The sequence below is a fragment of the Micropterus dolomieu genome, linkage group LG02, assembly GCF_021292245.1.
Source record: "Micropterus dolomieu isolate WLL.071019.BEF.003 ecotype Adirondacks linkage group LG02, ASM2129224v1, whole genome shotgun sequence".
In the NCBI taxonomy this organism is placed as follows: domain Eukaryota; kingdom Metazoa; phylum Chordata; class Actinopteri; order Centrarchiformes; family Centrarchidae; genus Micropterus; species Micropterus dolomieu.
Window position 1 is genome coordinate 4,024,241 of NC_060151.1, and position 13,832 is coordinate 4,038,072.

The window sequence follows — 13,832 nt, forward strand, 5'->3', positions numbered from 1 at the left end:
CCTGTCAGAGCACTGAGTATTTACACTCTGAGGTCCTCCCATTGGAGGAAGGCTGACCAGCTGCTAGTGTGTTTTGGGTCCCCCAGGGCTGGGCTCCCTGCATCCAAACATACTATTAGCGACTGGATTGTTCAGACTATTTCCCTGGCCTATCAGGTGTGCGGTTTGCCTTCACCTGTGGCTGTGAGGGCTCATTCTACTAGAGGCATGGCGGCCTCTCGAGCCCTCCTTTCCGGGGAACTCTTTGCAGGTTGTTTGTGTAGCGGCTGGCTGGGCCACTCCGCACACATTCATTCGGTTTTACAGTCTTGACCTTCCTTCGGCACCTGGCACTTGTGCGCTCTCCTCTTAGTTGTGCCACTTTATTGCACACTGGGGCAGGAGGGGTTTTCGGCACAGTTTCATTCACGTTCAGACCTGCTACGCCTAGAGGCGTTCCCATAGTGTCGTAACCGACGCAGTGTCTCGTTCCCCTTCTCGGGGAACCAGGGTTACATATGTAACCCGAGACGTTTTGTGTAATGGGCGACTAAAGAGATGTTTTCCCCTGACATTCAAACATTCAGTGCTAAAGCCATCAAATATATTTTTTCATTACCACAGGACTGTGTTTCCTACCTGCCTGTTTTCGCCGTATCTACGTCGCTGTGGAAGAGTCAAAGACCTGGTCTGATGCCCAAAGCTACTGAAGGTCGAAGTACACCAACCTGGCCACGGTTGAAAACAAGGAAGAGTCTGATCAGCTGATGGCCGCTGCATACAAATATTATTCTGTACAGTTTTGGATGGGACTGTATGATGCCATTAACAGCTGGAGGTGGTCGCTGGAGAAGGAGGGATATTATGGTGAAGGAGAGGCAAAATTTAGAATGTGGCTGAGAGGTCAACCCGGCAATTATGGAGGATATCAGGACTGCACCAATGTTTGCTGATGGCACATGGAATGAATGCAATGACCCAAACCCGTTTGTCTGCTACAATGGTAAAAACATTAACACAATAACATACACATAAACACATTATAATGGCTAATAACATCAGTCACACCTGCTGCATGAGATGTTTACCTCTACACAAAAGTTAAGTTCAGGAACAACTGGCTCATCCTCACACCACAAATTTACAACAGCACTGACTTTTATTATTTTCACCATATAAAATTGTTTTGTTGAGCACATTATTTGGTTGTACTTTTTGTCTTTATCTTGAAGAAAATGCATCTTAGTTTTAGTCATATTTGACTTATTTGGTTAGTGAAATATGACAAATATAAATAAATATATACTATAATATTTTCCTGATATGGACCTATGTGTCTAAATAAAAGTCATGGTCAGTGAAACTTTAGTCTCATTTTTGTGTTGTGTTTTTAATTTTAATGTCGATGTGATGTCACATTGTACTTTGTCTGTGAAATTGGTGAGTTTGTAAGCTACACATCTGACATACAATATGTCACATTTCATTAAAATAATATTTAACGCAATACTTCAGAGACTATCTTGCTCACTATCTTACGTTTTTTACATGTATCAATTTTTAAATTCATATTTCCTCCTTTTAAAGTGGAAGTGACGCAGCAGTTGGTGAGGGTGAAAATAACTAACACAGGTTCCTCTGTGAACCTGGAGGATGCAGCAGAAGCCATGTTGCAGCAGGTAATAATGTTCTAGTTAGTTGACATTCCTTTATCATCTCAGGTACACAGGTGGAAACAAGAGCAAAGAGAAAAGCTGTAGGGTCAGATATTAGTGTTTATCTATTCACTGGTATAAAACATGTGAACGTGTGAATATGAAACTTGGTAGGCTACATATCATTGTCCTAGACAGCTATCCATGGTAAATACCGATTTCAGGAATCCACTGTCCAGATGTTTACTGAATGAAATTCAAAAATACAACCCTAGCAGATGGCAGGTGAACTTCTCAGCAACAGTACTAGTTGAGGAGATTCATGTCGATGTCTGGCATCTTTAGAGTGATAAAAACAAACAAAAATTAATTAAACTCAATAAAACCCCATAAAATATGAGGGAACATTTTTCCTACCTGACCCACTGGAGTGCAGTAAAGTTAGCCAGGTGTCATGGTTGGTGTGTACAGATAAACACAGAACAAATGAATAGATTTCTGCCCTGGAAAGAATGATTCATGTAAACAAATGAACAGAACATTACACCAAACAGTAGCTGACTGTTACCCATATCTTTATGGGATGTCAAAGATGTTCTTTCCTATTCTGAAATTTCATTTTAGTGTTTTATTTAAACACAATGTTAGTGAACACAGAAACACAGGACCCTCCCAGATGATGTAACGATCATATAGGTAGAAGTTGTCGCCACCAGTTTTAATTATTTTAATTTCATTTCTGAGAAATCATGTTTTGTCGGAATGAAACATATACTACTTAGCTAAGTACAGATATGGATAGTTATCTGGTTTGTGGTTGTATCTGTGTGCATTGATGGGATAGGTGCGATAAGTATGTGTATGTCAGAGGATTCAGATTTGTTAAAGACTTTTCATATCCCACCTCAATCAGTAGGTGGCTCTGTAGCACACACAATGCAATCTGACCTGTAAACTGCAAAGACTTCAGGGTGTTATGTAACAGTCACTGACCTTCTGCACTGTCAGAGGAAAGGGAACTAGAGTAAAATGGTGCCTCCCATCATTTACTGTACAGAATGTTAAATTAGGCTACAGTAAGTACCAGTAACAGTCAATATCAAGTCTACCTGAGCAAGAAGAAAATCTCCACACTGTAGCTCTCTCTCCTCTTTGCTCTGTTTGTAATAAGGAATAAATAAAGAATGTTTGTGTTTCTCAGTTCCGTCAGACACTGAAGGAGCGCGGCCTGAGTGATAACATGAAGCTGACATGGAGGAAGCAGCCTGATGGAAAGATCTTCCACTTGGAAGAAAAAGAGGAGAAGAAGAAGGAGAACCAGGAGATCAGCTGCAACCTGAACTGATTTCTTTCCTTTTCTTTTTTTGGTCAGTTTTGTGTGGAGTTTTCAGTGAATTGAGAGATATAACGCGTCGCATTGACTTTATTCGCTACTCTAGACACTTCTCTTAATTATTACATTGAAGTTTAATCACATTTCTGCATAGATAGTATCAGGGCTAAAATTGTGGTTTGTGCCCTTAGCTTATCTGCATATTTTAATAATTTGCGACTAATTAATTATGTATGTGAAATCTGACTTATTGCAAAGACAAAATGAATGTAATCAGGGCTTGACATTAACTGTTTTGCTCACTAGCCAATGTGCTTTTCCAAAGTTACGAGCCACATAGCTTTTTCTCTAGCCACAATTTGTGGTTGGAAAATTACGTTTTATATAATTAAAGTAGGCTATGGCGTGCTAAAATTAGCCTGCTAGTGTGCATTAGCTCTGATTAGGTTGTGTGTAAAGCTCCTTTTTTATGAAAACATGTATTCTATTAAGAAAAGAGTAGCTTCTTATTGCATATAAAAGTGCTGCATGGGTGTAAAAGGTGAATTGAAAGATAAAAACTAATTAAATTGAAAATGATCTGCATTGGAAACAAGAGCAAAGAATAACAAATTATTTGTGTCTAAGAAAAAATCCACTATAAAGGCAACAGGATTAAAACTGTATGTAGGCCTGTGTGATTTTGGCCTACATAAAGTTTTTGTGGATAGTTTGTTTTGCATCTGCATTTCCTCAGAGCTCTGACTGGATTTATGTTTATCATCATGAAGCTCTGGTAGCTCTTAGTAACTGGAGATATGTCCATCTAAAATCCCTTAGGAGCAAAGATGAGATAGGGAGAGATTGAGGTTTTGAGACTTAGGTAAGACAAATGTTCCTATAAAGCAGTTAGGAGCACTGGGGTAGATGTTAGTGAGCTTGATTGTATTGCATTACAACCTATGCTTTGGAGATCCTTACTGGAGGCTTGCCCTGAGCTGGATTTGAACCCTGGTCCTGCTGTTTAAACAGCGACTACACTGCCACTGCACCTTCCCGCTAAGATCAACAGTGAAGAACTGATTGTCTTGAAATATAGTACAATTTTCCTTTACACAAAAGAGGAGAAATACCATATTCACAATTAAAGTTATCAAAATTCTACTTCGGTAGAGTTAGAGGTTATTCCATAATGAATGTTCTTAAGTATCAAAAGTAAAAGTGCTCATTCTGTCATTCAAGTGCTGTATGACATTGTTGCATCTCAGTTCTTCATTCAGTCCTTAATGATTTATGGGATGTCAAAGATGTCAAAGTGGTGGGTGTGCCAGTTATGCTGGCTGTAACTAAACAAATTGGAAAACATGAAATTTGAAAGTGCATAATTTTCAGTGACAAAATATATTTTATCATTTTTCTCAGTAACGTGTAAAAGATAATCATCAATAATTAAAACAAGGATTTGAAATTAAGGGGAGTAAAAGTACAACCCCCCCTAAAAAAAAATACTCAAGTGCAAGTACCTCAACATTTGTTTGAAGTAAAGTACATGAGTAAAATAACTTTATTATCCACCCCTAAGTGGGGTCACTAAGACAAAACTGACACATATATTGGAGCTTTTTTTATGATCCACATTCCGGAGGCTTATTTAACATCATTTAGAGATCTCGTCTTTCACAGTAAGACTATGACTTGTTATTTATTTTTTGAGTTTTTTTGTGAGTAGTATAAAGGAAACTGCAAATTCATCTTGTGTTGTAAAATTACAAATAAATCTACCTTGAATCAAATGGTGTTATTAGTACATGTTTCATTTCATCAACTTTAACTAATTACAGTGAATTTGACACCGGACATTCATTTTTCTGCATTCAAAAACCTTATTGAAAAAAAACAACAAAAAAAACAAAAAAAAACCTTATTGTAGAAAAACAGTCTAGTAACTGTCTGAAATGGACTTTTGAAGGCTGTATGGGGGCTGTATGAAGTACACTACTACTCCCCTAGTCAGTATGTAGCATGTCCCCAAGAAGCAGAGAGTTGTACAGGCACGTAAGCTAAGCAATGTACTGCTGTGGACAGGGTTAACAGCAAAACGTATTTTAGCCACCTTAAAGTAGCAAACCGAAAAAATCCATATCAGTTGAAGTGTACTGTGTGGGTTGCTACATTCTAGTGTTCTGCAGTAGCAACATTTAACTGGCTGTATGTAGTTTTTCAATGAAATCCCTTATTAATAAATCAAATTCCACTGCTTTATTGTCAATGGGCTGTAGCCTCAATCAGAAATGAAGCACATGTCTGTTTTCTCTGTTGCTTGCATCTGCCACTATTCTGCTTTTAATGTGAAGGCACCGGGTCAGGATTCAGCCCGGTGCGCGCTCCCGAGCCTCTCTCCGACTACAGCGATAACACCGCACCAACGACATGCAGTCCACTGACACCATGAAACATAGACTCCAACATAAACTCCATGTAAGGATCCAAAACAACAATAAAGGTTTATGTGATGAAGCCAATCAGGCCAAACGATACTCTGAGGATGTCTGTGAAAACAACCCGTTCTCTCTCCCCAACTCGTCACATAGGGACCCAGACTTTGAACCAGGAGACCCGTGTTTGTGGCCGTGTGAAACTAAAAGTAAAAAATATTTTCAAGTTAACACAAGTGACGTTAGTTAATTTACAGGTTAATTGATGTACGAAGTTCTTTTAACCCAAACCATAATCTTTTCCTAACCTTAACCAAGTAGTTTTGTTGCCTACCTTTCACAACTTTAATAAGGTGCCATTTCAAAATGGCGATGTTTATTTTGAAAGTCTAGCCAGACATTGCATATTTATGGTTTCTAACTTTATCGGAAGTTGCATAGTTGTTATTGCTAAGCGTTGCTAACTTGACCGCAGAGCCTTAAACATAACTGTAACTTAGACTTAGATGAATTGGGGTCCTTTCAATTTACATGGTATTATTTAAGACAGATAAGACAGATTCCAGTAAAGTTCAAATTAACTGAAGTTTAGTAATAATTTCAAGCAAACAAAATAAACAAATACATTAAATACATGTGTATCCAAACTGGTCTTGGGAGCAGACTCTCTCTGCATTACATTGATTGATATATCCTGTCTCGCCCTACTTCTTGTGGGTCTTAGGGTCAGACCCACCTCCACTTCCATCTCTGAACATATTCAATATTAAAACAATAGTGTTTTCAACCCAACCACATCTCTAAAGAAATAAAACTGAAATGTGACATCAGAAATAAGACGCCATCTTGATATTAGCAAAAATGTATATGCATGAAACAATCACACAGTTTGTCAACATTAACACTTGCACACAGGTTTGTGTGCTGTATCACAAGTTGACCTCCAGAGTTGCATCCTTCTCACAAGGGCTCTTTTGTATATATAAATCCTTATCAGGCCTCCCTTGCCTCCTATGTTTATGAATCTTGGTTTACGCTTATTGAGCTTAGACCCAGATGCTATCAACTTAATGTGAGAATCTAACAAGGCCTCATTGCCTCTCGTTTGGATGTCTAATGAATTCTGAATCTTGGTCTTGACCTTAACTTCCTCTCCGCCCAATTGGCAACACTGTTTGACTGGCTGGGTGTATGTATGTTAGCAAAATCTGAAGTGTGCGTTCTTTACAAAAATGTGAAGGCCGCAGCCTGAGCCTCAAAGTTCAGTGTATTTTCAATATACACTTTAAACTTTATTCTAATACACATATTAAACATTATCCTAATCAAGCTAGGCATATAAACTGTTTACACATGGCTAAATAAGCTACTTTAGCACGGATCTACCTGGGCTGCGAAACATGGGGGAGCCAGGGGGAGCTTGCCTCCCAAAAATTTGACATCAGCTCCCCTAAAAGCATGATTTGTGATATTTTGGGGGGCCTCTAAAATATTGGCAGCATGCTTTATTGACATTAATTTCTATATTTCTCTATCATCATGGATCTATGCGTAAAATCAGGAGTGTCAGACTTTATTCAGCCAGAAGGAATGATCACTGACCGTCCACAGCGTGCTCTGCAATGTCCTGTCCCATGTCCCCTGGCCCTGTATTCTCCACCGCCGGGGGCGTCGGGGGTGCCGTGGGGTTGGTGACGGCGTGGCTCCCCTGGCGTGGGGGCCCGCTCTGGACCTAGGGATCTGGGGACTCAGGCTTCTGGATTTTGCTCATTTCTGGACGGGTGGTGTATCCCTTGGCCTGGGGGCCTTCGGGAGTCTCTGGGGCACATGGCCGGTGTTGTCGGGGTAGGTTTTGGTGCTCCTCCTTGGGGGTGCTTGACTGGGGGGGATGGGTCCCCTTCCAGGGATGAGATCGGCCTCGGGGGCTGCTGGCACTGCCTGCACTCTGGGGAGGGATGCCTCTGGCTGGGCTGGGGGACTGTTGGCCTGGTTCTCCCGCGTTATCTTCCCGGCACGGCTTTCTGCTGTTCTTCCTTGGGGCGGGGTACAGCTTCCCCCAGAACATGCGGTCTGGGGTCCTTTGCGCTTTGGGGGGGGGTCGCGGTTTGCCCTGGCTTCTGGGGGTGGGGGTCTCTGGGCGCTGCGCGGGTTGATCCGGTTGTGGTTTGGAAGGGAAGGGAAGGGAATTGTAGGGCGATTGTTGATGCGTTTTGATGCATTGTGCTTTTTCCCTGGGCAGGGTCTCTGAATGGCTGCTGGGCGTTTAGTTTGTGCATTGGAGTCAACAAAAATAACTTAGGTTAAAAAAAAGCAACTGATTACTGCATTATATTCAATATATTCTTATTTTCTAATTTGTCACCGGCCAAATGAATTTTGTTTCCCTTCATATAAATAAAGACATTTTCACCATAAATTGGTGCAGAAAATGTCTCTAGAATGTAGGAAATTAAGAGTTTAATGCTCTGAATCTTCTGGGGCAAGACCCCCTGACCCCCCCAATCAAATAGCCATCAACATTTTCTGCAGCCGTCCTCCTGATCAATCCTGAGCTCCATTTCAGACGCTAAAAGTTGAATTATGTTTCCTCTACAGAGTTTCCTCTGTCTGACCTGTTTGACTATTTTTTGTTTTGTTTTGCTACATAAATGTGTGACAGTAGCGGTCCGGCCATCTGGAGTACTGTGACAAAACCCGGTGGGCCGCCTTCTTTAGCCTATACTTTTTTACTAACAATGAAAAAGTTGGCAGAAGGTTGAGCGTGTCGGCCAACCCCCCCTTCTACCCAGGCCTGTTGGTCTATTCCATATGAAGTATGGAATATGAAGGCACTTACAGCTTGAGGACCTTTGTGCAAACGGCCATAAGATCCAGGAAAACACCAACAATACAAGTGAAAACTAAACAACCACTACACAAACGCATGGCTGAACACAGAAAGGTCACAGAAACTCCTCAGGTAAAGACTCAGTTTACCTACACATTAAGGACAAGGGACTCTCTTTTGATGACCTTTCATCTCTTCCCAGGACAAATGTGCATAATTGGCCTCATGTGACCCCAATGACCACAACAACTGTCGTCAAAACAGCCAGGAGCAAACAAACCAAGTGGTGGACATCACCATGATAATGATCCCACGGACATTAAATGGCAGTGATTTCCTACCAGTCAGTCAGAACTGAAGAAGCCTCTTGGATGAGAGGCAAAAGATCTTCAAGTATTTTCAAGCAAACCCATTTGCCCTTGGTTTTAACCTTCCTGTGGCTTCTTCCAAGAATTTGTGTATGTAAAGACATTTGCTGATTTGGATGATTTGCAAATCCTACATTTGCAAACTACCACTTTTTGCACTCACAGAAAGGCCCCTGTCTGTTTCCAACATATGACGCAAGTACGAAATAAGATTCTACAGTAAGCTGTAATTACTGATTAAGTGTAACAATATTAACCTTTTAGCTGCTAAGTTACAATGTATCCCCTAGATTTCTAGTGTGGCACCAACATTACAAAGACAGATTTGTGTAGTGCTACTTCAAATTGTTGGGGATATCATTTTTATTATTATTATTTATGATTATTTTATTCACACTGGTATTACCTTTTAAGAGAAACTTATAAGGAGAGCAATGATCCCCACCAAAAGAATAATCAAAGCAACTTTATCCCAACCATGGCGTAGATTCGGGTGCGTTATCGAGCCCCCTGGTCATGGCCAATCCCAATCATATAACTGTTGTAGGCCAGCACTATCCGGACAACGGTGAAAATATTGTCATAAACCATGCATTGCATGCATTTTACTTATCAAATCATCCATGTACACAATAAAGAGCAAAGGAGACAAAATGCAAATGGGAAACAAAAAACAAAAGGAGCCACCCTGTCGAATGCAAATATCAGAATGCTTCCAATACAGAATTTCCCAATTTAACTTGCATAGACTGATGAGTAGTAGTAAACAAGAATTTGTATATTGCGTTTAGGAATTTCTCTTGGATGCAATTTACAGATTTTTTGTGGAGTTCTGACTATTTGTCTAATATTTTCTTTAAATACACATCTGTCCCATATTTACATTTTTAAACAAACTGGTTGTCAGTGGTAAAAATGCGTTGTTCCAACCTGTTGGTAGAGTCAGGCAGAGTTCCATGGACTAAGAAGCCAGTTATGCAAATAATAAGTAATGAACAGGGCTTTTTGCTAGCATATTTTAGATGTTCAGCAGTTATCTTATCAGCTCCACATGCTTTACTGTCATCTCAACTCGAGACTACAGAGTGAACCTATTCTAACAACTATTGTATAACAACTACATCTTCATTAGTATCAGTAGTACCCACTGCAAAACTATTCCTCCCAGTACAGTTGAACAATTAACAATAATGTTGCTACCACATCTAGGAGATTTTATCTGAGCCACATTATTCATAACTTGAACCTTCTTCTAGAAGTCATTATAACATCATAACTATTATTTTGTAACTTTAGGGTCAGTGAGTCAGACCTCATAGACTTCTTGTTCCTTATAATAAATTTAACTACGTATTTAAAATTAGTATTAGCGCGTTTCTTCTGTTCAAATAAAGGCCCCTGTCTGTCTCTACCTGACTCTACCCAAGCTTTAAATGCTTTTCTAGCTTTAGCAGGAAGCTTTACAACATACTCATTCTAGCCATGCAAATACTAAATGCATTAGGCTGAAGTTTATAAACACATCATTAGTAGGTTGTGGATTCCTTAAAATTCACATTACAACACCTTAGAGCATCTTTAGGCAAATCAGTATTCCAGATAGTATATTTATTAACATCTTCCTTAAATGAGACCACTCCAGTTTCCCTGTTATTTACCCCAGTCCATAACATAGGTAGCTTTTCTATATTTTGTGATATAGAAATCAAAAATCTTAGTAAATTTCAATAGCATGCAAAGAGGCATGTGCATCAGCTGAACAAATAAACAAATGATCAAGCCATGAGTTTGTGTGCCATGCTAAACTGATGCAAGGACCGAATCACCATCAATGCGGAAATTCATTACATGCCTGGCATTTAGACAACATTCATTTCTCCTGAAACAAAGATACAGGTAGACACGTTATTGAATAAAGGAACTGGTGAATGCAAATCTATTCAACCCATCTCCTGAGCATCAGTGACATCGGTGAGGTGAGGTGTTCACCCTGCTGCCTTCTGGGAAGAGATATAGAAGTTTCTGCTGCCGCACCACCAGACACAGACGTGTTTTGATAACACGCATAAGGTATATAAATGTATAAAAATAATAAAGTTTGTTCCATTGCAGTTTACTTTTTCCAAAAGCCCATTCCAATTTTCTGTATTCCAGAGAATAGCCTCCATCTTACCTAGGATAATTTTAGAGCTGTGGTCAGTGAGGTCAACCCCATAAAAATCACAATGTAGTCATGTGTAGCTAAAATGTCTCAAGACATTTCCCAATTCCCCAGGAAATTGTCAACAATAAAACAACATGATTTTTCTCCAGCACTTAGCTTTACATGCAGGCCACGCGTTATGAGACACCATGGATTTTCATATCAAATTTAGTCTAGTCTGTGTTTACCAGCCATTGTCATAAGTTGTGGCAGATTCCAGATCGCAGCTTCCATGAAGGACTGCAGGAACCAAGCATCGACTTTAATCGCCAACCTTCTGCCTTTTAATAGGAAAGTGACTATTGACGAAATGAGGACAGAGAGACAGGGAAGGTCAACAAGGGTCACACAAGCAGCGTAGGAAAAGGCCTTGGCACAAGTCAGAAGACTTGTTGTGGAAGACCAAAGGGAGCGAGATGGAGTGTGAGTCTGAAGGAGGTCTGTGAGATAAGCAGGGGGGTAGATTGTGGAGGGCTTCGAATGTTAATAGTAAAATTTTAATGTTAGTCCTTTGTGATTTAGGGAGCCAGTGTAATTGAATCAGCAGAGGAATAGCATGTTCTGTGCATTGCAGTAATCAGTGCGTGATGTGACCAAAGAATTGACCAAGACTTCCGTGGAATATTGGGTTAGATCAGTGTGTAGTCTGGAGAAGTTTCACAGATGGTCAAAAGCAAGAGTGAAATTTTCAGAGACTGTTGCTATTGAGGTAGGTCTGTAGTTGAGATGCAACAAAATTCTTAGTAGTTGTTGTGGTCATTGCAGACTAAACCATTTTTTTTTTTTAGAGTTGGTCTGATTATGGCAGTTTTCGGTGAAGATGGAACTGTACCATAAATGGCGAGCTTCCTTTAACTAGGCTTGTGATTGAATCCAGGTGACATGTGGAGTTGTTGGACTTCAGAAATGTGACTTTCAGTTGGAAGACTACAGTCACAAAGGACGGTGGCTGCAGACAGTGACATTGATCTTATTGACTGTCGGCTAATCTGCGTGGCCAGCTGTTCATGATTGCAGTAATTTAAGTGTTGAAAGACGTCAGAAAAGCAGAACATAGTTCATTTGAACGGTTATTGTTCATATTAATTTCCAGTGGTTTGCGTAGTCTTTTTACTGTGGAGAAGGCAGTTCTGGTATTCCCTTCAGCTGCCTTGATGATATTAGCATATATTGAGTTTTTGGATATTTAGAAAGTATTTTTGTAGTGGGGTATATGATCATTGTGCATCTGTTTATGCACAACAAGTGCAGTCCAGTCTTGACGTAGAGCCTCTCTAAGAGGCAACCTAGGGCCCTATTAGGCAATTTGAGTGTGTACAGGTGGCAGTATGGGCAAATGACACAGCCGGTGAGAGGCTATAGTGTCCTGTGCAGAAGGTAGATGTTTCGGTATGATATAATACTATGCACCTTTGCCTTACTGAGCGGTAGGCCGAACAGCAAAGCATTATGGCACGAGATGGGTAGCTCAGCAGATGTACTGACTTAACAAATGCGACACTCTTTGTGGCTCAATGCAAATAATATGTTCACTCATGTTTTTGCATAGATTGCAAATTGGGGGATTATAAACAAGAACCCTGGTGGCAAACAGAGGATTTGTGGCTACATAAAGCTGCAGTGAATATAACAGCTGATCATCACTGCACTTATTTCATGCTGCCACTTCATCATAGCTTGTTTTCACTCTCACATCACTTTTGTGTGCATCACATTTTATTTGGTTGTTATTTGTTTTTGTTTTTAAAAGTCACTGCGTAGTGCAAGCCGCCGGTTGCCATTCATGCTACAGTTGGCGTTCTTGTGAGGTCATCTAGTTGTTTCTGACGAGTGGTTCAGTGTGCTGGTGTGTTTACTCAGGCCAAAGGTGTGTGCTTCAGAATGGAAACCATCTTTACATTTGGTTTGTTTACTTCACAAGACAATAGCTGTGATGCACAGTATATATATATTGATACCAATGGGACTCCTATATGTGGTGCATCAGAAACAACCCCATCCATATGGGGCTTGTGTGGCCCAGTGGACATGGTTTTAGTCAACACAGAAGCTTTTGTCAATGAATCATGCACCTCTTTTTCTCTCACAGCGTAATGATACAACAGTAAAAGGCATCAGCGCAAGAATTGCCATGGAGGGGAAGACTTTTATTTTTGTGATCTTATCAGGTTAGTAAAATTTAATGTTTGTATTTTTTTGACAAACTTTATAATAAAGTAATTATAAGTGGTGACCAATGAAAAATGCAAAGCTGTTTGTTAATTAGCACCAGGTGCTCATCCCTATGTTCCCAGGTTCCTATGTCAGAATCAGAAATACTTTGTATTTCCCCAAGGGGAAATTCTTGTGTCACAGTTGCACACATTGCACTGGTAAAGAAATATATAAACATAAAGTTTAAATAAAAATCTAAAGAAAAAATATATAAATATCAAGGAGTATGGATATGTACAATATTTACATTATTAACAAAATTGTGATGAACAGTGAATAAATAGAAGCAGAATTGCAGCAGAGAATGTTGCATGCTCATTAAGTGTGAGGTATTGCACTACAATGTCCAGTTTAGCAACTAACTAACTAACTAAGTGTCTGTGTGGCAGACCCTTTGAGGGAGGAATTAAAGAGTTTGATGTGTAAAAATCTGATCAGTCACTGGAGAATTTCTAAAGTCAAGAAAACGGTCTTGCAAGAAAATTTGAGATGGTAGGTTTCAAGGAGTATAACATCAGTAGGCTTTAGCTGTAGGTGGATAATTTCAACATATTGACACAAGGAATCACGCATTGAACATTTAATGAGCAGTAATTAACACTTAAGACACTTTTAAGATCCTTACAAACATAAACATGTCAATTTAAGTGTTATCTAAAGCATAATTAACACATTGCTTATTGCTTATAAGACAATTATATGCTCTTATTAGAAATTTATTAACAAGTTTTATATACTTCATGAACCTTAATAAGATGTTATTAACATTAATGAGACTAAATGAGTGTTAGTAATATCCAAAAACAAATGTATTATTATTGTTGTTTGTAAGATATTTA

The 13,832-nt window shown here is 39.6% G+C and overlaps 1 protein-coding gene across 1 annotated transcript in view; it reads left to right on the forward strand.

Moving 5' to 3' along the window:
• The window catches only part of LOC123957741, an 11,507-nt gene extending 6,847 nt beyond the window's left edge, over positions 1-4,660 (forward strand). The window contains exons 3-4 of the mRNA XM_046030779.1: positions 1,567-1,658; positions 2,836-4,660. Of these exons, the coding sequence (XP_045886735.1) occupies positions 1,567-1,658; positions 2,836-2,979 (236 nt within the window). The 3' untranslated portion in view covers positions 2,980-4,660. The remainder of the gene's footprint in view (positions 1-1,566; positions 1,659-2,835) is intronic.
• Positions 4,661-13,832: the final 9,172 nt, after the last annotated feature.